General features: G+C 43.3%; 3 protein-coding genes across 5 annotated transcripts; 2 read left to right on the top strand and 1 right to left on the bottom strand.

The window, feature by feature from the left end:
• Nucleotides 1–244: 244 nt before the first annotated feature.
• Nucleotides 245–12709, bottom strand: paqr4a (progestin and adipoQ receptor family member IVa). Of its 3 annotated transcripts, none has more exons than XM_085783600.1 (4): nucleotides 12554–12709; nucleotides 11302–11444; nucleotides 6961–7179; nucleotides 245–5160 (listed from the first exon to the last, which is right to left on the bottom strand). In XM_085783600.1, coding segments are annotated over exons 1-4 (798 nt in total). In that variant the 5' UTR covers nucleotides 12556–12709; the 3' UTR covers nucleotides 245–4726. The 3 variants fall into 3 exon arrangements, with proteins under 3 accessions (XP_085639726.1, XP_085639723.1, XP_085639725.1); XM_085783597.1 differs by having other exon boundaries at nucleotides 12456–12705; XM_085783599.1 differs by lacking the exon at nucleotides 12554–12709 and having other exon boundaries at nucleotides 11302–12029.
• Nucleotides 12710–14899: 2190 nt separating this feature from the next.
• On the top strand, nucleotides 14900–19917 carry LOC146982559 (perforin-1-like). The gene is made up of 5 exons (XM_085783595.1): nucleotides 14900–15006; nucleotides 17734–18306; nucleotides 18434–18572; nucleotides 18692–18903; nucleotides 18997–19917. The coding sequence occupies exons 2-5, from the start codon at nucleotides 17774–17776 to the stop codon at nucleotides 19871–19873; spliced, it is 1761 nt and encodes a 586-aa protein (XP_085639721.1). The 5' UTR covers nucleotides 14900–15006; nucleotides 17734–17773; the 3' UTR covers nucleotides 19874–19917.
• Nucleotides 19918–23267: 3350 nt separating this feature from the next.
• On the top strand, nucleotides 23268–25711 carry LOC146982560 (perforin-1-like). The gene is made up of 4 exons (XM_085783596.1): nucleotides 23268–23791; nucleotides 23917–24055; nucleotides 24161–24372; nucleotides 24469–25711. The coding sequence occupies exons 1-4, from the start codon at nucleotides 23268–23270 to the stop codon at nucleotides 25298–25300; spliced, it is 1707 nt and encodes a 568-aa protein (XP_085639722.1). The 3' UTR covers nucleotides 25301–25711.
• The last annotated feature ends 853 nt before the right edge of the window (nucleotides 25712–26564 follow it).

Raw genomic sequence — 26564 nt, forward strand, 5'->3', positions numbered from 1 at the left:
TGAACAGGCACACCCCTAGTATCAGTACTTGTGTGTAGTCTCATGAGCATTATGGCACAAAAACAGCCTCAAAGAAGTCATTAAATGTTGTTTCACTAAATAATTGGAGCACAAACTGACAACACAGACTGAACCCTAATTTCATGTTTAAACACTCAAACAGCCGTAAATCCTCACACTTCTCACCCACAACCACACACACACACACTCCATTAAAATAAAAAAAATCATCCTACAGGCGTTGTTTTTTTTTAAAAATATAGACTTCAGTTTATTGCACAATCGTTGCTGGAGACTGAGGAGTGTGAGAGCCTGTCTGTTACACAGGAAACTAAAGTCGGAGACGGACGTGTGAACTTACAGCACAGCACAGGAACAAACTGTGTGTGTCTGTCTGTGTCGGTGGTGCGCGTTCATCTGCGAAACACACAGACCGGATAATGATGTGTGGCGCTCGGGAGTGGAGGTGAGGGAGGAGGGGGGGGGTTTGCAGGAGAAAGTAAACCGTACATAAAACAGATTCATGCTTGTATGGGTTCTGCAGAGGGAGAGAGAGCTCATACACACATGTTAAACACACACGCACACACATACAGGGGATATAAATCAACAACCCTAGAGAGTGACTGCAGCTGGGTTCATGTGGCTGCAGTTTCGCTACAGTAACGCCTGCATCAGTGCACGTGGACCTCCACTAGATGGAGCCACACTCACTCCTCTGACATTAAAAACTAATGTCACGGCGGGCGGCGAAGCGGATATGAAGAAGTAGAAGTAGATAGAAGAAGGAAACGATAACAGACAGACCCTCCAGAAAGCTCCTTTCCTTCATCCTAAAGGACAGGGCTTGTCTCATTATCTGTACATATAGACCAGTGTCAGTTATTAGGATCCACAGAATAACAGTAATCAGAATAATCGGTATATAACAATACAGGTAATCCATTATAAACAGGTCATTAACAGGCTATCCGGCACCTGTGTTAATATTAAAAAACAAACAAAACAAAACAAAAACAAAAAAAACGTTAGTGATGTTTTCATACATCATGTCTTTTTCTTTTCTTTTTTTTTTCATTTAACATACAACAGACACAGAAAAAAAAAAAAGAAAAAAAAAAGGACAAAGACCAATTTTTCTGGCCAGGTTCCACAACTGTAACATGGTTTTCAGAGAGTCGCTCCTTCTCCACCTCCTCCATCTCTCTCTCTTTCTTCTCCTTCTGTCCGGAGGAGGAGGATGAGGAAGAGGAGGAGGTGGAGCGAGGTCTGGCGTCCATGTTTCAGACAGCGGAGGTCAGGCCCCTCCGATGTTACAGCTACTGTTATGGCACCCTGAGAAGTGGGAGACCCAGGATGTTGGAGTGAAGCCCTCTGGGATCAGAGAGCAGTGTGTTTCTCTTTTCTTTTCTTGTTCAAACTCTTTTCTGTTTCTTGTTTTTTTTTTTCTCCTTTTTGAAACAAACACAAATTGACTTCACTGTTACGTATCCTTCGGCTGATAATGCATAGATAGACCAGTGGTAGTCACGAGGTATTCACATGCCCGCCAAGATTTCCCCCGCGATGGTCGCAAAGCGTCTTTACCCACATGTCTTAATAATAATAATAATAATATCAATAATAAAAAAAGAAAAAAAAGCTAAATAAATAAAAGTGGTTACATTTAAAATGATCAAAAGCATTCTTAGTTAGGGTCACAAAAGGTCAAACAACTCTACATTAGCACTGAAAACCAATTTCAGTTTTGTTTTTTTTTCTCTGTGTTGTTCACATACATATGGACAGAGCTAAGCAAACACACGTCTTTGATATTAATCTGAAGCACCGCACCGAGCCGCCACTGCTCCCCCCCCACCCCCCCTCTCCTGTCTCGCTTTGGCCCAAAGAGACAGAGAGCAGCAGCTTGTACATATTATGGCAACCAGCGAAATCCCACGTCTTCGTCTTCTTTATCTTTAGTGTTTCTTTCCTTTAACATACTGTATTACTGTGTATGTATGTTATGTTATGTATCAAAAAAATGAGTAAGGGTATATTTCCTCTGCACTGTATGTATATATAATCTACATACATATATTTACATTATTTATATGGACTTTAAATATGATTCAGAATTGTAGTTTACTTTGATCCAAAGCCCTTTTTGAGGATGATGAACAGTGCAGTTTTAGTTGATAGTGATGTATTGCCTCTGATCTGATCTGTTCAGCCATTTTCCCTTTTATAGTAGTGGTGACCTACCCCCCCCACACCCACCTCCCACCTACCCCAGCTACCCCGATACCCATAACCAACCCTCCCCTCAGTCATCTGTGGACGGCTACAATGAACAAAACGATTAGCTAAACACCGAGACGTCGGCTTTTTCTGCTTCACGGCTACTTTCATGCATTATTCTCAGTTTTTCATTCAGTGGCCAGAAATACATTAATTTCAGCTTTTACATTAAACCACGGTCACAGACAGGAGGGGAGGAGGAGCGAAGGGGAGGAGGAGCGAAGGGGGCGGGGGGGATAGACGGACGCACAGTATTTCTGACTCTTTTTATCGAGGCAAAAGGAGCGGGGTGAGGTGGGGTGGGGTCGTGGTGGTGGTGGTGGTGGGTGCAGTGCAGTGCAGTGCAGCGTGGGAAATCTTTCTCCACCTGTGAGTCAGTGATGGCACAGGAAGGAAGCAGAGGACGTGCTACACCTCAGACATTTGGCAAGATGAAGTGTGTGTGTGTGTGTGTGTGTGTGTGTGTAGTGTGTAGTGTGTGGGGAGGGGCTGCTGGGATCGGTACTGTGGCTCGTCAGTGGGCGGCTGCGACTGTTGGCATGGGACACAAGTGCAATGTCATCAAGAAAACAGAAAAAAAGAAATCAGGCTTCAGCCACCAGTGTTGAGCAGCAGCGAACGCAGCGAGCGACGGCCACTTTTTACTCTAAAAGTCGTAACTGAGAGAAGGCGTGGGGGGTGGGAGAGGAGGTGGAGGGAGGGTGGGGGTTCATTCCTGCTTCGTTTACGTCAGCTCAATAAAACACTCCTGCAACTTTAAATAGACTTGCGTCACGTGCAAGAGTGCAGGTCCAGCCGTGCTCCGTCACAGAGCACAAACGCAGTGCATTCAAAGAATAAAAGCATAAAGTGGCAATAAAAAACCCTGAGCCCTGCAAAAAATAAAATAAAATAAATATCCGGGCTCAGTGTCAAAGTAAACACACGACAAAGTCGTGTTCATTCAAGAACAAAAAAAGAAACATTAACATCAATGACTTCCTCTGAAGAGAAGCTTCATTTTCCCATTTTCTCATTCACAAATCGATGCAAAGAGAGAATCTGAGAAGCTAATCCCGGGGATTTGAACAAAGATACTCTGTGACCTCTGCCTTCGTCTGTCAGCCAGCGATCCTGCACAGCAGCAACGTAAACTGCTTAAGCATCCGACAGACGCACATGATTATCTCTGTCAGCGTTATATAAATACAACTACACACAAAGCATCATAAATAAATAAAACACTTTTCATAATCTAAGCGTTTTGTACAGAGCATGTGCCAATAGGTAGGTTGTTGTTGTTACTGTTGTTGATGTTTTGTTTTTTTACTATATCTGGGGTTTAGAGTTGAGTTCCCAGTGTAAAAACATTTGAAATTCTCAGGAACAATTAAAAGTGCAGACGCTGCTGCCACGGTAACGTACGTACGGTGGCGTTTCAGTGTTAAAACATGTACATTATTATCACGTGAGCTTCTCATCAATGTAATAAATAACTTTCACAAGTTTGGCAATTAGTAAAAGCCGCTCAATGACACTGTTTGTAAACATGTGCAAATCTTTTTTCTTTCTCTCTCATCATTAATGCCTGAATTTCATTGGCACTGAGCTCAGGTGCAAACTAGGCCGATAAAAACTCTGCTCTAACCTGTGGTCCAAACCACTAGAAGCCAGTAAACTCTTGCTAACGCACTCAGGAATGAACCCCCTCCTCCTCTTCCTCATCATCCTCCGTCTTCATCTCTGACACACAAAGAAGGAGGCAGTGGCAGAAAAACACGGAAACACAAAACAACAGAACAACCGGTCCGGTAAAAACTCTACGTGCGCTCCAGTGCAGCACGTTCAGTTTCTTTTTTGTTTTTGTTTTTTTACGTGTGGTATAAAAATATAGGAGTGAGGGAGTCTGAGTCTGTGTGATGTCATGTGACGTGACGTGACGTGACGTGTGTGAGCTGAAACATGGATGTGCTGCATAGGTAGCAACAGTGACATCTCAGAGGACTGGAGCGTGTGTGATATCATTCCTCTCGCCGCAGACTCGTAACGCTCAAGTTAAACTTCTACTGTTACGTAAAAGGATCCAGACTCTGACTGAGCCATCACCTACTGTCCACTACTCACTTAATAAATGTACTGTTTAAAATGCGTGTGTGTGTGTGTTTATATATGTGTGTGTGTGTGTGTGTGTGTGTGTACACCTGTGCGTCCCATGTTGGTGGCCAGTGAGAGAGTCAGACTGCTTGTTGTTGTGCGTGTTATTTGACATTACGTTTTGCCTGCATTTGCACACACACAGAACTGAGATGGACGAAGATATGGACATTCTGAGTTTGAGGTGAACACATGCACAGACGACACGTCGCCTCACCTCAGCCCCAACCCCAACCCCACCCACCCCAATCCCCCCCTCCCCCCACCAGAGGTCCTGTTGGGCGTACATCCTGGCGGCGGGGGCGGGGGGGGGTCAGTCTGAGGGGCAGTTGTAGCTGTTGATCCACAGCAGGTCGTCCAGGACCCCCCAGTGCAGGTAGAGGATGGAGCCCACCACCAGCACGTGCATGATCTGGTGGCTGTTGCACCAGTAGTCAAAGAGGCCCGGGCGGAAGCGCTCCGGGATGCGCGTGATGTTGATGACCCCGCCCAGCACGGCCAGCGCGTCCATCATGAGGAAGTGGCGGAGCGAGGTGGGGCTGCCGCCGCCCACGCCCACCCAGCGCAGCAGGAAGAAGGAGAAGCGGAAGAGCGCCTGCCAGGCGAAGGAGCGCAGCCGGCGGACGCTGCTCCGGGCCGTGACGGCGCAGTAGATGGCGTGGCTGGACAGCAGGATGTAGACCAACAGGGCGACGGTCCGGATGAACGGGTAGCACAGCAGCGTGCTGTAGACGATGGGCAGCGCCCCTGAGACAGGAAACACACACACACACAGGGGGAGTCAGCACAGCAACACCTGAACCACAACACGAGTCCGACTGCTTCCTGCTGCGTCGAGCAGACGCCTCCTGACCGGGTGTTAAATGTGTTAATCTCACTCTGGTGAAGCTCCTCATGAAGCTGCAGAGCAAACAGAGTCCAGCACACAAGTCGTTATATTAAAGTCGATTCATCAATTAGTGGATCAACTGTCAATTAAAGAGGAACTATGCAGGTTTTTTTAGGTTCATTATGCTACATTTTTACCTTAAAGAGACCACGAGGAGTTTGCTTTTGGTTATAAAAGAGTCTCATATTAATGTGGATGAAGCTATATTTCCCACACTTTGTGTCTGTTCGATAAATATATCGTTTTGTCTTTATAGTTATTTTGATATTATAATTAAGGGTCGGCTCGCCCAGCATTTCCTGGTTTCCCGGACGCTGCCCGGCGGGTCATGGGAATAACATACACTGCTTAAGTACACGATACTGTATAATACTCAGGTTTTCCGCTATATGCATTCAGTTGTGTCGGCCCACCACTCCTTAATTATCGCCACCGATACTTCATATTCAGGTCAGAGCAGATGCACTATAATAATCTACTAGTTACCGTTACTTTCTCGATCCGCTGGACGGCGCTCGGTTTATCAATAAACAACTTATACAAGGTTATTGTAGCCCATAAGTTTAACACCACATGTCCGTTTCTGTTAATAATCTCCTCTCTTCAGCGCTCATGTTGTCACTACACGGTGGTCTTTTGACAATATCACATGTTACTGCCCGACGCTGCACGTTAAATTATCTGACGTTTCAGGTTCAAGGTCCTGCCACCACATCTTAAAAAAATCCTAGAGGAAACACTGATACTGTTAAATTAAAATAGTGTGATTCATATGGATTCAAATAAAAAAGAAATAACTTCAATGTGACGTAACATTACATCAACACTTCCTCAAAGGGTGAGAGAGCATTTAATCTATGTAGTGATATGATAACTGGAAAAAGAGATATCTAATCTCATGTCTATTAACCATTAATGAATCATTATCAGTGTAATGTTGAACGGTGGACCAATTAAGTTTGTCTAAAATACACATTGAGTTTTACTTTTGTTTTACTATTCAAAATGGAGTAAAGTCTAAATACTCACACTCACTATCTGTGTCTGTATCACAGAAACCAGTGACAATAGCAGGTTATTGTCACTGGGAGAAAACCTGCTGCATCAGTGAGCTCTGTGTCCACAACCAGACACCAGATAATGAAGGTTGTTCTTTGTTTGAACCAGTGTGTGGAAAAAACATCTGTACACTGTTGATTTATTTGTCACTAATTAAAATATTTGCAGTGCAGCAGATTACATGTGGTTTTATGTAGTGTTGACTGTAAGAGCGAGCGTGTCTGCAGCCGCCGCCTCTCTCTCTCTCTGTGGGAAAACGCTGCATAAGGATATAAATAAATGCACAATAATGCACTTGTCAGTCTTTCTCATATTAGGCGGCATCGACGAATCACAGATCATCTCACATCTTGGATCACTGCTTGCATTGGCCCGTTGACAAAGCGAAGTGCTCAGCAGTCAAATCTGTTCTGACGAGTCAATACCACACCTCCAAGCAGAACACTTCCCCGGTAAATCATTGATAATCAATACGGGCGAAGAAAAAAAAATTCCACCCATAAAGCAAACAGGCCGGGCAGCGACAAGGAAGAGTCTCCCAGATGATAAACGATGAGGAAATCTGCTACACACACATACACACTCACATACACTCTTACCCAGTGTGTTTATCATGCAGATCCCACACACGTCGAGCTTGAGGAGGGTGTGGTAGACGGGCTCGCCTCCCTCGTGGTTCATGAAGAGGTGATAGAGCACGGAGCCCAGCTGGGGCGACAGACAAGCCAGAAAGTGCACCACGCCCAACCACGTGACGCTGATCTGAGACCAGGGGATGTTGAGAGGCAGCAGCACCAGGAAGCAAACCAAAGGAATGCCTGGAGAGGAAGAGAAGAGGAAGAGTAGAGTAGAGTAGAGTAGAGTAGAGTAGAGGAGAGGAGAGGAGAGGAGAGGAGAGGAGAGGAGAGGAGAGGAGAGGAGAGGAGAGGAGAGGAGAGGAGAGGAGAGGAGAGGAGAGGAGATGAACACAGGTTATTGGATCAGGCTCCTGTTTTTAAAACACAGCAGATCTAATTACACAGTTTGGACAATAAAATTTATACAGCAGCATCTCTCTCTTTCTTTTCTCTCAGGCGGTTTATTTTTATTCTTCAGGGTTCCCACTCTTCTCTTTAAATCGTTTTCCAGGACATTTTCAGCTGCTACAGTACGACAGACCTGACGTTATCACACACATCCCCCGTCCCATTCATGCTTTGGAGAAGTCTTTATGACAGTTGTACCTTATTTTGGACATTTAACCAGTTATGTTCATTCTTCTCTGTGATTCTCTCTCCCAGATGTCTGATTTAAAGGGATACTTCAACATTTTGGCAAATTGGCCCATTGCCATAATCCCTATAGTTTTAGAAGTAGGTTTGTTACCTTTAATTGTCGGTGCAAGCTATTTTTAGAACGTCGGAGCAGAGCCGCGAGCTGCTCAGAGCTACGCTACGGAGGCTCATGGGATTTCTTGGTTTCCCTCATCAAACTCATCAAATACACAATCCAACAACTCCAAAACGCTCTGGTGGACAAGTTGTGACCTGCACATTCACCACGCTATGAGATAATAACAGAACGTTACCAGACAGAGTTGTTTTAGAGGTAAATTCATGCAAAACCGCTGATGCACGTTCCCGTCGGGGGCAGTTTTTCGGCAAGCAGTCTCTGTATTTGCCTCTAAAACAACTCTGTCTCGTAACCTTCCGTTATTATCTCATAGCGTGGTGAATGTACAGGTCACAACTTGTCCACCAGAGCGTTTTGGAGTTGTTGGATAAAAATAGCTTGCACTGACAAATGAAGGTAACAAACCTACTGCTATGACTATAGAGATTATGGCAATGGGCCAATTTGCCAAAATGTTGAACTATCCCTTTAAAGGTGTGCAATCAATGGCTCCTACTTATCTATGAAATAATATCTTGCATAGAAATTAAGAGAAATTTATCATAGAACAACTTGTTTTCAAACCACATCCAACACAGCTCTCTGTCACTATCTGTCACTCAGCAGAGGAGACAATAGGTCCAATACTGGAAACATTCATCAACTCAGATTCACTTTCAAGTTTTCACTCAAGCTTTTCCAGGATATCTGACTTTTTTTCCCTCAGTTTTCCATGTGTTTCCTATGACTGGAAAACTGGTCAGCCATTCTCCAGGTTTTCCAAGTTTTCCAGGGTGCGTGGGGACCCTGTTATTCTGCTCTGTGATTGACAGGAGACAGGAGCCCGAAGTGACGTGTCGACAACGACGCGACACGGAAAACTTCTGAAGAAACCAAAATTAAGCTGTCATGTTTAATTGTGATGGATTATCTAGCTCAGGACTTCCCGAGCCTGTGGACATCGTTTTGTTTTTTTTCTCCGCATGGTACAAAGAAAGAACAAGTGGATGTGAAAAGGGGGTGCATCCAACTCTGCTGAGTATGCACGCACACACACACACACACACACACACACACACACACACACACACACACACACACATACACACACAGAGCAGCAAACAACAGTGTGGAGCAGAGCAGAAGGGGAACCTACATGATTGGCACAAACTTATCAGTGTGAGCGCCGGTGGAGGAAGACGAGGCTCACGCACGCTAAGCTCTTATTTTGATGCAGCAGCTTCTGTATTTGGCAACACGGCGAAGGGGAGGGGGGGTATGAGGGGGGGGGCACTCAGTGCTACGTGAGCAAAATCCAGACCTTGAGACCTTGAAAGCTGATCCACATACAGTGGTCAGTGTCACCATCGTTTATCACACGTACAGGACAGTACAGTACCCTGCTCTCTTCTCTTCTCCCTTGGTTCGGTTTTTTTTTTCGCTTGCTCCACTCTGCTCTGCCTTTACCCCCCCCCCGACCCACCAATGTCGAGGCGTTTTGTCCCGGGCCAGGTGATACAGTCAGGCAACACCATCCACTGTAACACATCTATTTTTAAGAGTGTTATCTGTGCCCCTCCCCCCTAATAACACACACATACACCACACACTCGTCCTCTGAAGGCAGCCCAGCTAATAGGGCTTAGCTGCTAAATGTTGCAACACAATAAATATATTTAAAAGAAAATACAAAATAAAAAACACTAAATAAATGTGTCGCACGTGAGCTGCAAACACCTCTGCATCTTTTCTTCTCGGTTTCACTGAATCAGACAAAAAAGCTCAGTGGATTAAACACCACTGCCTTATATAGGCAATGATGTTAATGGTGCATTTGAGGTCACATGGCTCCGGCTGACGTCACTGGAGTGGAATAAAGACTTCCAGGGCGCCACTTCCCCCTGATGATCACTGCTGCGGTTCGTTCTGTGGCTGCTGGCAGCTGGAGAGCCGCCGCCGAGCGATGATGACCTTCACACTCAGGAAGTTGTCAGATTGTCAGAAGTCACTGAACACAGATGACGTACACACACACACACACACACGGCACTCTCTCTCTGGCCGCTACGGGAGAAAGGAAAGCGGTCATGCTGCTGCTGCGTGCCACGCTATTGGCAGTCTAATCGTATCAATCTGAAAACACAACGACCCCATGCAGATTGTTAACAAGCTGGCACATCAGTCTCACCTCTGGCCGCCACAGATTAACACATTACTGCAATTAATTTTGTCTTCGCCCCAACCTATTAAAAGAATGACATATTGTGTAACCATGACATTTTGGACCAGATGAAAAAAGACAAAAAAAAAAAAAAAGCCACTCCTGGCAATTACACGCGCTCCAGTTGAGCAAACTTCTTTAACTAAATAAACACATAGCCTGAGGGCGTTTAACAACACACCCTTTCACACACCCTTTCTAAAACGCATAATGAATTTAATCAAAAGAAAAACCCTCATTTAAAAGTTAGTAATAAACTTGATATAAGTGATTTTTCTTAAACAAAAGCTGCAGCACAACAGTGAAAACTAATCTGGAGTCAAAATATAATCTCAGTGAACTGTTGTGAATGTTTCCTGATGTGTTAAAGCAGAAGTAGTGTATTATAATGATTTGCTGCTGCATTTTATACCCGTATCACCAAGTTGACACAATATCCCACTAATGAATTGAGTTGAGTGAGGGTTAATTATAATAACTTCTCTTTTCTTCCGTCACATCATGACTGAAAACTGAAAACCCCTGGGTTGTGTTGGTGAGGCAAAACAAGATCTGGATCTACAGCTGTCAGATAAATGAGGTGCAGTAAGAGGTGCAACACTTCCCTGGAAGTATGACTTAGCATTAAATATACGCAATGTATTCAAATATCGGTCTGCAATCTTACAAATGTTTGTATTTTAGATCAATATGTTGATTGCTTTCACAATTTGTCAATTAAAAACACCCATTGTGACACTTTCCAATGTCTTATTTTGACCAACCATAAGAAAATATTGAATTAAAACAAGAAAAAGAAAAGAAATCATAAATGAGAGCCCTTGAATCAGCAACACTTTAAGATTTTTGTGATTGAAAATGACTTAAAAAATAGTTTAGAGATAATTTTCTGTGAAAACACTAATAGATTCATTATCTAACAGTACAGTACTCCCATTCATTCTCAGATTTACTGCAGCAGTACAAGCGGAGGACTAATAGTGTAATGTGGGGCTTGTTTCTGTATTTTGATGCTTTTTAATGTTTTATAACTCAAATCTTTTATAATTAGTGTCAACTGGGAAAAAAGAGAGCACAGAATCACATGTTTTCATCCCTGAGAGAAACTCTGATGTAAGTGCTTATAGCTATACTGAGGGTTGAAGTCAAGTGTGGCTTTGCAGGATTTCCAGGCTCCAGTGCAGCAGCAGGGGTCTGGTTTGGCATCGGTCCACTGTGGTGTATCAGTACTGATGTGGGTTAATACTCAAAGTCACAGCTGTAGAAATCTCACCTGCTGAATAAGCAGCTCAGCCTGATTTATTTATTTATATGTGTGTGTGTGTGTGTGTGTGTTGGCTGTACTCACCGTGAGTGTATATGTTTCCAAGTTCATTGTGCAGGTAAAACAGGCTTCTGATGCAGTCCTGCACCGAGGAGATTGGCCGGTATCCCGTGAGGACGTACTTGTTAAACTGAAGATGTGGAGGTGAACTCGCCCAGTCCAGCAGCCTGGGTCCATTTAAAAATGCCATAGCAAACAGGACGGTTAATATGACCCCGCCGAATAAGTAAAAAACGGACTGTACACCTATGTACACGTTAAGTAAGATTATTGCGACTAAAACCTTATGGGATACCATTGGTGTTTGTTTTGTTTGCTTGTTTGTCAGGGGCGTGTATGTATATAGTTATTGTGCTGTTAGCCGCCTAGCTCGGCGCTAGCAAAAACTCCCCCCACCCCCCCCCCCAACCCCGGTAAAGTCTCTCGGCGCTACCCGGCGACGGTGTATCCGCGCCGCCGCTGTTTGCTTTGAAACGCCGGTAACTGAGCGAGTGTCATCCGCAGGGCTGGAGGCAGACACGGCCAGCCACGTACATGGTGGTGGTGCAGCAGTATTAGCAGCAGCAGCCCCAGGGCGGTCATTACATTTGGCAGCAGGTAAAGAAGAATGTCAGTGTTGTGGCACCTGAAAGCGGTGGTCGTGGTGGTGGTGGTGGTGAGGATGAGGAGACAAAATGTTCCTGGTCATGTTAATAAAAGCCGCTTCCTATATCCTTATCCTCGTCCGAGTTAGCATTCCGCTGCCGCAGCAGAAGCAGAAGCGGCGGCGGCGGCGGCACGAGCGGCGGCAGTTATAATAACAGTGCAGGATGGAACGCGGTTGCTGTGTGACGAGCCGCCGCGCGCGAGTCCATCCAACTCCAGATGATGCTAAAAAAGCTTGATCCTAAATCCTAACGGTCGGTGTTCGTTCGTTCGTTCGTTCGGCGGTTGAGGAGGACTAGCACGTCATTCATAACCTCCAACGAATATCTAACGGTCGTGGTGTCCGTTCCCCGTGTAACTGATGTTTTTTTTTAAAAATAATAATAATTCAAATTAAATCGGTGACTCTGGAGCGGAGATTTTTTTTTTTTTTTTTTTTTTCTTTAGGAAGGACTGCAGGGGCTAGCAAGCAAGCAAGCAGCAACCGAGCCGGGCAGGGCGGCAGGCAGGCAGGCAGGCAGGCAGGCGGCTACCGACGTCCTGTGAGCAGCAGGGATGAGGAGGATGAGGGAGCTGATATCCGAGGCGGCGGCTGACTCCAAACACCAATGGCCCGTTCCGTGAAGGTTACATTCAGTTTCTCCGGCTTCTGTTTCACCCGGTTACGATCCACCATTATTTCTCTCCCTTTCTGGCTGTAATTCCTTGAAATGCGGTGTCTCTTCTTCTTCCCCCGGCGGCCTCAAGTCCCCTCCTGCATCGCCTCCACTCACTCGACGGTCAAGTTTTCTGGAATACTAACCAGGACACTTCCGGTGCTGGACTTCAAAATAAAACATCATTAGAGCAGGAAAGGGAAATTTGAAAAAAAATATTTTTCAGAAGGTTGTTGTCTTTTCTTTCTTTTTCTTTTTTAAACCAAATTATTGTTGTGAAAAGTTTTTACACATCCCAAAAGAGTCAATATTTTAACACCCACCTTCAGATATGTGTAACCTTTGTAAGGCAATTTATGAAAACTCAGACTATATAAAACCAAGCCCACAAAAAAGCGATTAATCATGAATTGTGAAATCCAGATTAGATCAACCTGGATACGGTGTAAACAGTTTAAAACACAACACTGGAGTTGCTCTAGAGATCAAAAGCCTCTGTTATTCTTTTCCACAATAATAAGTGGATGTGACCATGGAGAATTAATCACTTGTTATTGTTATTTTACTTTCCTGTAATTTTACCCTTTGCTGATGAATGGGCCATGTTGAAATAAAGACTCAATTTGCTGCCATATGCTAGAATGCTTTTCCTAGAATTGCTTTAGGCTGTAAAAATGTTTGTGCAAAGAACGTTACAGGTTCAAGTCTCGACATGTGTGCTGTCTGTCAGCTGTCAAAGTGCTGTGGGGTAAGATCTTTAACCACGATGAGTAGCAGGTCACTATGTTAGTTCAGAGTTTGAATGCAGGGAATTATAGTGATTAAAGTCTTCACACAGGTGTTGTAACAAAAGCACTATGCTCAGAGAGGGCCGAGCATGTTACACCTGGTTAACATAAATACACAAGATGGTGATGACGCCTTTAAGGAAGCCCCAAGGCGAATATTTGTTTTCAGCCCACTGCTGATCCCCTCCGTTCTCCACCTCCAGCCCTGTTTACAAATGTTTACACACACTCTGTCAAACAGTTCTGCTATGTTTGAATAAATCTACCTGACCCCCAGGTAGGCCTAGGCCTACTCATGAAACACAGACAACTCATTCAAATGCAACATATTCCTTACTTGTTGCAGTATATATCCCTAATATTGGCTATCTGTAGTTCAAACAACAAACATACACTAAATTTGTCACTTCTCACCCCTGCTCACTTTGTTTTTTCAAAACATTAAAAATACTAAGGGTAGCCTATATTTTATTTTGTAGGTGTTCTCCCCTCACTTCTGGTCTTATTTTGGTTGACTGTGCCGTTTGATGCTGCTTGGCTGCACTTGGCAGTGTACATGCCAGCACTGACTGAGCTTTAGCTGCCTTCAATACAGCCAGAAATATTGTAATTATCACCTGTGCTTGCTGAAAAAGCATGCTTATCATTTGCAGGTCACTACAGATTTATATGCTACATCAACACAGTGTTCCCTCTGTGTTCCCTCTGTTGTAATATTATATTTAGAGATGAAAGACAAAATAGGTCAACCTTAAGGAATGTTTTCAAATGCTTAGATGGATCAGTAGAAAGATAAAATAGCTGCAGGGAAACACAATTGTGGAATAAGCAGTCTCCGATTTTAATCATGAGAAAATATCTCTGTGTAACTTCACACTTAAACCTACAGGTCACCCATTAACCACAAAACAGCCAAGAGTGAATCTCACCAATGCTAAGTGTTGCCTTTTTCCCCCACTTCAAACAACTGCACAGACACCGCCACTGCACAGCTGCACTGTAAGGCCATTATTGGTGCACGAAAGTAACAGATGCACTTGGAGGCAGAAGTTTCCCAGGAGCACTTGAAGGCATCGGGTGACGTTCTGTGATCCTCTAATGGGAGAGGACTGCTGAGGATCTGGATGAATCACACCACCTCCACCTCTCACCCCTCTCTCTGCTGCTTGGACTGTGACATGGGATGTCAATCAGCAGAGTGGAGGAGAGACATGCTGCATGCAGGAGTAGTGTGTGTGTTAAATTATCAGAATATTATAGCTACACATTTCATATGATTTCTACTTTGTTTTATGTATTTAAATAAACGTATGACGAAATAAATAATAAGACATTGCTTTATTTTGTTGTGTGTTATGTGTATTTCAATGTCTTGTCTGTGTCACTATTTAACCTTTTAACCTTGTATGAAACTAATGACCACCATTGTCATTCCCTTGCAACTTTGCAAAACATGTCATTCTCTCACCTATGACCACACTAACAACAAAAATGTGGGGGAAGAAATGACAGTTGTCTCTTCAACCAAACTGTGAAACCACCACCTGTGAATGATACGTCCAGCCCTGTTTGTTTGTCGATATAAGTACAAAGGATTGATATCCAGACCCATTTGAGAAGCATGAACAGTCAAGACAGAGGTGAGTCTTTGCTGATTTGCTAATTTTCAAATACTTTCAAATGTTATTTTTTAGTTTTCAAATGTAGCGTTGCACTAAATTTAATAGAATTTAGTAGATAAAATCCAAATCCATTTTAAAAGAGAAAAAAATAATAATAAATGAATAAAATGCTAATTCTTTTTTTTTTTTTTAGAAAAAGTCCTAAGATTGTTCTATATGTGCTAGTTTTAAGAGCTTAGCTTGGTTTAAAGATGTAAAAACTTCAAAAACAGAGGAACTTACCATTCACAGAGATTTTGGAAATACTTTGGCATTCATCAGACGGAATTTATCTAAAATTTTGTGTGCTGAGGCCAGAATCTAGTGTATTTCAATAATCAAGAATAGAGATACATAAAGCATTGATGACATGATCATTTTCATTTCTTTATTGAATATGTCAAGAGTAAAAACAAAACAAACAAAATAAAAACAATGAATGAATGTATATTAACTCATTGAGTGCCAACCACGTAATTTTACGTTTTTCGTTCCCACGCGTTGAGTGCTTTTTTTTTAAATTATGAAAATAGACACTTTAACACACATTATGTGTAAATTTGGGGACTCTACGACGAGCAGAACTGAAATAGATGACGATCAAAAACTCATGACAACTCATGATCTGGAAGTTTTTATCATAACTTGGCTTTTGCAAACCGAGATATGCATGCGGATGAAGCGCAGCCGCTCCGCTTTCACCTGCGAGGTGTCATGGTCTCTCGGCCAAAGCAGGCCGCCGGCACCGACTCGTACCACAGAAGGACCGCGACCACCGGTGGGGCCGGTGTTCCCGACCTGCTGTGGCCGAGAGACCATCACGTTCCGCGGCGAGAGGCTGTGACACGGCATGGTGCGTCTGTGTTATTGTTGTTTAGTGGCGTCCCCCCCGCCCCCGATGGTGGTTTTGTGAATAGAAGAACAATTGTTGTATATATTTATCTTAAACGAGCCCTTTGATCCAGAAATGCGAGTGTCAGAAGAGCGACAGGCACAAACAGAGCACCTTTCATAAAAGACGCTGCATCTCCTTTTCTAGAAAAAAAGCAGGGATTTTGGTGAAACCCAGCCATGTTTAGCTTGAGTTTTCTCAGGAACGGAGGCACATAGAAACAAACGGTTTGTGGCCATTTGAAGCAGTTTCACCTTTCAAATGAGCCGCAGTATGTGTTAGTGGCAATAATATAGAATACGCTGTGGCTCTACAGAAATCGTAAAAATGGTCTAAATTGCCGGTACACTTGACTAAAACTTTGGAAAAGAGCGCGACACTCAATGAGTTAATAATCATCATCTCTAAAGAAGATGCCTGTCATGATCAATAGGTGTAAGTAAGGAACAAATACTCTAAGATAAAAGAAGCTCATGGTTCAGCATGGTTCATATTGTGATCTCTATTCTGTGTTTACATAAAGTTCACAGTCATTAGACAGGACAGGTTGGAGGTACAAGGTAGTGTTATCTTAAAGTAAAATTGGATATCATCTGCAAAGAAGTTGATATTAAATCTACTAAGGCTGTCTTTACACTGCAGGCCTTGATGCCCAATTCTGATTTGTTGCCTATATCAGATTTTTTTGACTGTCTATTTACATGTTCTATCAGAAGTGATCCATATCTGATATCTGCATTTACACCTGCTGTGCTTGCATGAAACAACCCACTGGAAATAAACTAGTGATTTTTTTGAACGTCTGTCCTTACAAAATAAAGTTAGTGAAGTGCCTGCGTGGAGCGGAGCTGCTGTGAGATGAGCAGCTGACAGTGACGGTGACAGTTGTGCCACCGTTCGATCCTCTGTCGCTCACGTAGTGAGGACGGGACAGCCTCTTGGACACAAATGTGTATTGTTTTTCCTCTCTTGATTTCTTATTGGCTCAGTTCAGTTTTTGCCGGTAGGAAAACGTGAAATCTGGTGTTCATCACGCGCTCCCTTTTCACACTCCTGCCCTCAATCTGCCTAATATTAGGCCTACTGTATACAAGAACTAGTGAGGGGGAAAAAACAGACGCGCAGACACCACGAAAATGAAACACTGTAACTCCTGTGACAGTGACTACAGCTGGCCACGGTAGTCTAGGTCAGCCCCACGTGTCAGTCACAGGCTACAAACGTTTCAGCGCAAGATGTGGGCACGTGAAGTAATATTGTCATTGATGACGTATGATACGCATTGCCAGGAAAGATCCGATCTGTCTGTTTAGACTGCAGACGCATTGACAGATATCCGATTTGTATCTGATTTATTTCCACATATAACGGGGACCTGAATCTGATCTGACAATATCCGATTCCATGCGTATTTGTCCCGTTTACACATTCATGTTACCGATCCGATCTGAGCCACTTGAGAGGAAAAAAATCGGAATTGGGCCACTTGAACCATGCAGTGTAAAGACAGCCTAAGTGTACTGCATGTGGACAGCGTAACTGCCATCCACAAGAATTTCAAGTTTTCTTGGGGGGCAGCTTTTCTCTTATGATTGTGCTTCTTAGAGGAAATATATTGTGTTGAGAAACAGTTTCTATAATCATGGATAAAAATGGCAATTTAGAGATTATTTAGGACAGCCCGAGGTCCTTTTACAAGTGGGTAAAACAGGTGCAGATGCATCAGATCCTGCTGTACTTCAGACGTGTCCACAAAGCAACAATAGTGTCTTGATAAACAGCTCAATTGCCAATCTCAAATGTTTCTTTTTCAGGATAAACTATCAGTTTGCATCCATCACCCAAATCAGCAGCATGTTCCTGCTAAAGATTTGCATCTGCGTCGGCCTCATGCTTTCCCTCCCTCAGTGTACGAATCCATCGTGCACTGAAGGAACACCCAAACAGTGCGAGGAGGCAGAATTTGCTCCAGGTACCGACTTGGCCGGGGAAGGCTTTGACATCATCAAAATGGAGCGTAAGGGGGCCTTTGTGCTCAACATGAATGTGTGGAAACGCAAGGATAAAACGTGCGTCCTGTGTAGCAACCCCTATCTGGAGAACAAAAAACAAAAGCTCCCCTTGTCAGTGGTGGACTGGAGGTCAAAACAGTCCTGCAGCATGAAAGTGGCCAGTAAACTCCACCGATCCAGTGAGGCTCTGGTCACTTCCAGCACCTCTTCTGTTGAAAACAACTGGGGGGTAAATTTAGACCTTAAAACGGCTAAGAAAGGCGCCTCATTGATGCTGGCTGGAACCAATTCTAAACTGGCCGGTTATTCCATGGAAAAAACAAAGAACGACAAGTTCAGCTTTTCCAGCCAAAGCTTTTCCTGCGAGTATTACAGGTAAGAAGATGAGGACTCAAAGAAAACCTCTGTCTGAACTCTTGCTTACAAATGAATACACCTTGACGCTCATCACTTTAATACATTCATTGTTATCTTTTCTTACCCGGTGTCTCACTGTCAACAGCTACAGAGTGACCGGCAAGCCAAAGCTGCACAGGGAATTTCAACAAGCGTTAAAAATGCTCCCTAAAACCTACAGCCCAGAAACTAAGCAACCGTTTTACAAGCTGATTGATGACTTTGGCACTCATTACGTCACCAAGGTGAATCGAAATCATGGCATGGTCGTGCCCTTTCATCAAGAAACACATACAGTATATTGAAATAATATACATGGTAACACATTTGCTTATGAAAATAATATTTAAATGCATGCTTCCAGGTGAAGCTGGGAGGAAGTGTTCAGTCTGTAACCAGCATCAAGCAGTGCCAGGCCAGCCTGCAGGGCTTAAGTATGGAGGAGGTGGAGATGTGTCTGGAGGCCGAGGCGTCTGTCAGCACCCACGTCACAGTGAACACTCGAACAAAACACTGCAACAAGGACGTTGAAAAGACGGAGAGCAAGGCATCGTTCTCCAGCCGCTTCAGCGACCGGTGTGTTCTTAGACTCATAACATGCTTTCTTTTTTGCATTTCTCAGTGACTATTTTCAGCACCAGTAGTTTAAGCAAACTCTTTCCTCTCCAGGTTCACAGAAATAAAGGGGGGCCACACCACCGAGCCAGACCTTCTTTTCTCTGCTGACAAAGATCCAAAGGCCTACAAGGAATGGCTGAACTCACTCCCACAGCATCCAGACATAGTCTCATATTCTCTGGATTCGCTTCATGAGTTGCTGCCTATGAACACACCCGCCCGAAAGAACCTGCGCTCCGCCATTAGTCATTACATCCTGGAGAAAGGCCTGTTGAGGAACTGCAGTCAACGCTGTCAGGTCGGCATCAAGAGTGACTCAAGGGATCCCTGCGTCTGCCAGTGCCACAATGAACTTGCTGTAAACGCCGACTGCTGCCCGACCCGCAAGGGCATGGCCCGGGTCATCATAACTGTACAACGAGCTTCTGGCCTGTGGGGTGACTGGTTCGGAGCCACAGATGGTTACGTAAAGGTGTTTTTCAATGGGCAGATGGTCCAACGGACTCAAGTCATTTGGGACAACAACAACCCAAACTGGAACACGGTCGTAGACCTGGGCTCTCAGGACTTGTCCTCAGGACATAAGGTGAAATTTGAAGTGTGGGATGAGGACAACAAATGGGATGACGACCTGTTGGGACAATGTCTGCAGGATATCTCCACAGGAGTCAAGGAAGATGTCTGTAGTCTGACACATGGGCGTTTATTCTTCAAACTGGAGGCAACTTGTGCTCCGAGTCTGAGCGGGAAGCTGTGCACTGAGTACAAACCTTCGCCCATGAGTCCAAGTCTGAGGAGTCTGTATGTGTCCCGTCATGCCTACCCTATTCCAAAGGCCATGCTGTTAGAGATGGGTGTGTTTGTGAATGACACCAGCCTGTACAGAAACCAGAGTCTCACTGCTGAGCCAAAAGTTGATGTGATATGACACCCTGGTTGGTTTTTACCGAGGCCTACGTACGTACGACAACAAATGACAAGAAATACATCAAAATGGCTCAAAGTCATATCAGGGAAACATCCCTTATAGCTTTATGTTCGCTTTATTATGCAAAAGTTGATGTGCGTGTGTAGTGTGATTATAAGGCATCTCTAGATTCTGTATTAATACCGTGAAAGTATAAAAGCCTCAGTCCACAGAGAAATCAACACAGCCTGTATACAGAAACTGATCCTGAAAAACAGCCATTGGGACTTCCTGTGACTTTGTGATGTCACAACAAAGCAGCCCAGCCCACCTGGGCCCAGCACCCCAGCCTTGCAGGATTTGGTTTCTGTATTTACCTAAAAATCTACTATATTTTCTTGGTTCAAGTAGACAGTAACAAGCCCCTCAGAAGAGAGATTCAGACCTTCCTCTTTTGTGTTTATAATGTACTGGCCTGGTTTCCTGTAGGACAGCAGAACATACGCAGCTGATCATCTTGAAGTTTTTGCAGTTACTGAAATATGTGTTTGACTCTTTGCATCTTTTATTTACAGCAATATATTTTTTAATCTGCGCAGTTCCTTGAGTGTATTTTTACCTTTTTAATGTTCTTATTGCCTCATGGCTTTGTGATGATGATGTAGACAGAAGCAGATGGAGAGAGGTTTCTGCTGCTTTCGGGCTGATATACAATGTTTTAATGAATCTTTGCAAGTCTTGACTTCCATTTACTGCCCCTCTTCATGAATTTCTTTAATTTTTTTCTGTTAACCATTCAAAATTAAATCACTTTTAACAAGTTCATGCACTCACTTCCATGTTTGTTACTGAACTGGGTATGTAGACCTCACACAGATGTCACCTATATTTTATTGCACTTATCATATATCAATTAAGAGTAACCTGGTTAGTTTGCGTTTTGTTCAGGTACCCACATAGGGATTTGTCCCTGCTGGGTAGGTAGGTTGCTGGGGACGCAGCTTGGGCTGCTGGCGATGGCGAGATGGGACTCTTCTACTGGGACTTGGGGAGTCGGTGGCAGCTGACTGTCTGGCTGTCTTCTCAGCCAGGTAGGCAAAAAAATTGAAGAGTGTCATCCACCTGGGAGGGGAATGGTCTGCTGGGTCCATATTGGTTGGATCGTACTGTCAGGCTTTCTTAGGGAAGGACCCAAATGCAGACTCGCAGGTTCGGTGACATGAAGAAGGCTTTTATTTACTCACAGGGCCTTGCAGGGGAACACTGGAAGACGGGCATGGACACGGAAAATAATAACGACGATCCAACAAAGACAAAAGGAGACACTGAAGTTAAATACACAAGGGAAGAAACAGGTGGTGTGCAATCAAGACAGGTGAAACACATTGGGGTAATCACGAGCAGGAAGCACACAGGAAGACCGGACACGAAACGTCAAAATGAAACAGGAACTCAATAGGGACCAACAGACACAGACCATGACACAGGAAGACAGAACTTCAAAATAAAACAGGAAACCACTTAAATGAACAGGGGAACACACAGAGGACGTGACACCTTCAACCAAACTGTGCATCCACCACCTGTGAATGACACGTTCAGTCCTGTTTGTTTGTCTATATAAGTACAAAGATTGATATCCAGACTCAATCGAGAAGCATGAACAGAGAAGACAGAGGTGAGTCTTGTTAATGTTATTTTTTAGCTTTGAAATGTAGCATCGTACAAAAATTCTTTGCACTAAATTTAATAGATAAAATTAATTTAAAAGAGAAAAAATTATTAAATAAATAAATAAAATGCATTCTGTAGTTTAGAAAAAGTTATAAGATTGTTCTATATGTGTTAGTTTAGGAGCTTAGCTTGGTTTAAAGATTTAAAAACTTTAAAAAAAATAGAGTAACTTTACCAGTCACAGGGATTTTGGAAATACTTCAGCACTCATCAGATGGAATTTATCTAACATTTTGTCTGCTGAGGCCAGAATCTAGTGTATTTCAATAATCAAGAATAGAGGACATAAAGCGTTGATGACACATTCTAGATCAACGGGTGAAAGTAAGGAACAAATCCTCTAAGATAAGCCCAAAATGGCTCATACTGTGATCTCTATTCTGTGTGTACATTAAGTTCATAGTCATTAGGCAGGACAGGTAGTTTTATCTTAAAAGTAAAGTTGAATATCATCTACAAAGAAGTTGATATTAATTATACAACAAGTAGTTCTGACCAAGCAATCTGATTGGTCAACAAGAAATTTAGAATGTGCTCAAATCAGCATAAGAGCACGCCTGACTCGTCACTAAAAATATTACTCTGCCATTTCATGTTGGTGTATTCATCTTTATTGTAACCATCCATGGATTTTTATTTTTTAGAAACAATATTTTACTCATGAAAATAAATCACAAACCACATCAACCTCCTGTAGAGTTCTCCTGTCAGCTGTCTAAGTCACATTTTTGTAACAATTAAATAAACATTTTTTAGTTGTAGTAGTGTAGTAGTGTAAACAGCCTCGTTTTTGCAGAGAGGGTGTTCCCTATGTGTACAGTCGGAGAGACACTAGTTGTGACTGTGGTGAAAAAAATGTTTTTAAAAATATGGCCTGGAGCTTTATATTTCGTTAGATAAAACGTAAGTGGTTAGTGGTAAGTGGCGCTATGTTTTTCTGTCTCTCTGTTTTGCAACTTTTGGGCTTTTCAATGATCTGGAGCAATCTAAATGTTTGACTTTCCCCATCCGCTGTGTCAGTGACACGGTATTAATTTAGTTCGGAAAAGTCAGAGACCGTGAGAAAACATTAACGTCAACTCAGAGTTTACTCATCTGGGACTAGAAAATCCTTTCTGTTGCTAGGTCGTTGGATTGGATTATTTGCTGTAGAAGTAAACTAGGTTCCATTACAGGTCTACTGACATGACTGTGTTTCAGTTATTAGTTGGATCCCATGTATTTCCATGGAAACAGGAAGCACACTCGCAAAAACCTTTCAAATTTGAGCATCACTGAAGGGGTAATATTGGGGTAATATTGCTTAAATCCACTAAATCTACTAAGTCTACTGTATGTGGACAGCTGAACTGCCATCCACAAAAATTTCAAGTTTTCTTTGTGGGTAGCTTTTCTCTTATATTGTGTTTCTTAGAGGATATATTTTGTGTTGAGAAACATTTTCTATAACCATGGATAAAAATGGCAGTTTAGAGATAATTTAAGACAGCCCAAAAAACACAGGGGTTCTTTCACAAGTGGGTAAAACAGGTGTGGCATCAGATCCTGCCGTAGTTCAGACGTGTCCACAAAGCAACAATGGTGTCTTGCTGAACAGCTCAACTTGCCAAGGTTTGTTTATCTCAAATGTTTCTTTTTCAGGATAAACTATCAGTTTGCATTCATCACCCAAATCAGCAGCATGTTCCTGCTAATCTGCATAGGCCTCGCGCTTTCCCTCCCTCAGTGTACATATCCATTGTGCATTGTAGGAACACCCAAAGAGTGCAAGGAGGCAGAATTTGCTCCAGGTACCAACTTGGCCGGGGAAGGCTTTGACATCATCAAAATGGAGCGTAAGGGGGCCTTTGTGCTCAACATGACTCAGTGGAAACGCAAGGACAAAAGGTGCGTCCTGTGTAGCAACCCATATCTGGGGAACAAAAAACAAAAGCTCCCCTTGTCAGTGGTGGACTGGAGGCCAAAACAGTCCTGCAGCATGAAAGTGGCCAGTACACTCCACCGATCCAGCGAGACTCTGGTCACTTTCAGCACCTCTTCTGTTGAAAACAACTGGGGGGTAAATTTAGACCTTAAAAGGGCTAATAAAGATGGATCATTGATGCTGGCTGGAACCAATTCTAAACTGGCCGGTTATTCCATGGAAAAAACAAAGAACGACAAGTTCAGCTTTTCCACCCAAAGCTTTTCCTGCCAGTACTACAGGTAAGAATATGAGGACTCAAAGAAAACCTCTGTCTGAACTCTTGCTTACAAATGAACACACTTTGACGCTCAACATTTTAATACATTCATTGTTATCTTTTCTTACCCGGTGTCACTGTCAACAGCTACAGAGTGACCGGCCAGCCAAAGCTGCACAGGGAATTTAAACAAGCGTTAAAAAAGCTCCCTAAAACCTACAGCCCAGAAAACAAGCAACAGTTTTACAAGCTCATTGATGACTTTGGCACTCATTACGTCACCAAGGTGAGTTGAAATCATGGCATGGCTTTCATCAAGAAACACACATTGAAACAATAAACAAGGTAACACATTTGCCTATGAAAATAATATTTAAATGCATGCTTCCAGGTGAAGCTGGGAGGAAGTGTTCAGTCTGTAACCAGCATCAAGCAGTGCCAGGCCAGCCTGCAGGGCTTAAGAATCGAGGAGGTGGAGATGTGTCTGGAGGCCGAGGCATCCGCCAGCACCCAAGTCACAGTGAAAGCTCGAGCAAACCCCTGCAACAAGGACATTGAAAAGACAGAGAGCAAGACATCGTTCTCCAGCCGCTTCAGTGACCGGTGTGTTCTTAGACACTTGTAACATGCTTTCTTCTAATTTGCATTTCTCAGACTATTTTCAGCACCAGTTGTTTAAGCAATCTCTTTCCTTTCCAGGTTCACAGAAATAAAGGGAGGCCACACCACCGAAGCAGACCTTCTTTTCTCTGCTGACAAAGATCCAAAGGCCTACAAGGAATGGCTGAACTCACTCCCACAGCATCCAGACATAGTCTCATATTCTCTGGACTCGCTTCATGAGTTGCTGCCTATGAACACACCCGCCCGAAAGAACCTGCGCTCCGCCATTAGTCATTACATCCTGGAGAAAGGCCTGTTGAGGAACTGCAGTCAATCCTGTCAGGTCGGCTTCCATTCCGGCCGGAGGGATTCCTGCGCCTGCCAGTGCCACAATGAACTTGCTGTAAACGCCGACTGCTGCCCAACCCGCAAGGGCATGGCCCGGGTCATCATAATTGTACAACGAGCTTCTGGCCTGTGGGGTGATAGGGTCACATCCGCAGATGGTTACGTAAAGGTGTTTTTCAATGGGCAGATGGTCCGACGGACTCAAGTCATTTGGGACAACAACAACCCAAACTGGAACACGGTCGTAGACCTGGGCTCTCAGGACTTGTCCTCAGGACATAAAGTGAAATTTGAAGTGTGGGATGAGGACCACAAATGGGACGATGACCTGTTAGGACAATGTCTGAAGGATATCTCCACGGTAGTCAAGGAAGATGTCTGTAGTCTGGATCATGGACGACTCTTCTTTAAACTGGAGGCAACCTGTGCTCCGAGTCTGAGCGGGAAGCTGTGCACGGAATACAAACCTTCACCCATGAGTCAAAGTCTGAAGAGTCTGTATGTGTCCCGTAATGCCTACCCTATTCCAAAGGCCATGCTGTTAGAGATGGGTGTGTTTGTGAATGACACCCGTCCGTAAAGAAACCAGAGTCTCACTGCTGAGCCAAAAGTTGATGTGATATGACACCATGGTTGGTTTTTACCAAGGCCTACATGGCAACAAGGCCTACAAGGTATTTTTGGCATTGCCTACAAGGCAATACCAAAAAATATTTGAAGGTTAATTTAAGCAAAAATAATTATTAATCACAGGTTTCAATAATCTCTGCTGACAACAAATGACAAGAAATACATCAACATGGCTCAAAGTCATATCAGGGAAACATACCTTATATCTTTGTTTGCTTTTGCTTTTGTTTAAAGGTTATTATGCAAAAGTTGATGTGCATGTGTGATTATAAGGAAGCTCTATGTACTGTATTAATATTGTGAAAGTATAAAAGCTTCAGTCAACAGAGAAATCAACACAGCCAGTATTCAGAAACTATTCGTAAAAAAACAGCCGTTGGGATTTCCTGTGACTTTGTGATGTCACAACAAAGCAGGCCAGCCCACCTGGGCCCAGCACCCCAGCCTTGCAGGATTTGGTTTCTCTATTTGCCTAAAATCTGCTATCTTTTCTTGGTTCAATTAGACTACAACAAACCCATCAGAAGAGAGACTCAGACCTTCCTCTGTTGTGTTTATAATGTACTGGCCTGGTTTCCTGTAGGACAGCAGAACATATGCAGCTGATCATCTTGAAGTTTTTGCAGTTACTGAAATGTGTTTGACTCTTTGTATCTTTTATTTACAGCAATATATTTTTTAATCTGCATCTCCATGAGTGTATTTTTTACCTTTTTGATGTTCTTATTGCCTCATGGCTTTGTGATGATGATATAGACAGAAGCAGACAGAGAGAGGTTTCTGCTGCTTTCGTGCTGATATACAATGTTTTAATGAATCTTTGCAGGTCTTGATTTCCATTTACTGCCCCTATTCATGAATTTCTGTAGTTTCATTCTGTTAACCATTCAAAATTAAATACATTTTTAACAAGTTTATACACTCACTTCCATGTTTGTTACTGAACTGGTGCCATTTGGTATGTAGACCTCCCACAGAGCTCACCTATATTTTATTGCACTTATCATATATCAATGAAGAGTAACCTGGTTAGTTTGTGTTTTGTTCAATTCTTTGGAAATTAATCATCATTCTTTTCTCATTATGTTTGACCACAGCCCACCACCCCACTTCAGAGAAATGATAGGTTTGTGGTCTCTGGTTCGTTATTGACTGGAAAGCAATGCCTCACTTTTATGTTGTCACTAGCTATCTGAGTTTGTCTGCAGACCACC

This window comes from Trachurus japonicus, chromosome 8 (genome assembly GCF_045865225.1).
Source record: "Trachurus japonicus isolate A0001 chromosome 8, Traja_1.0".
NCBI classification, from domain to species: Eukaryota; Metazoa; Chordata; class Actinopteri; order Carangiformes; family Carangidae; genus Trachurus; species Trachurus japonicus.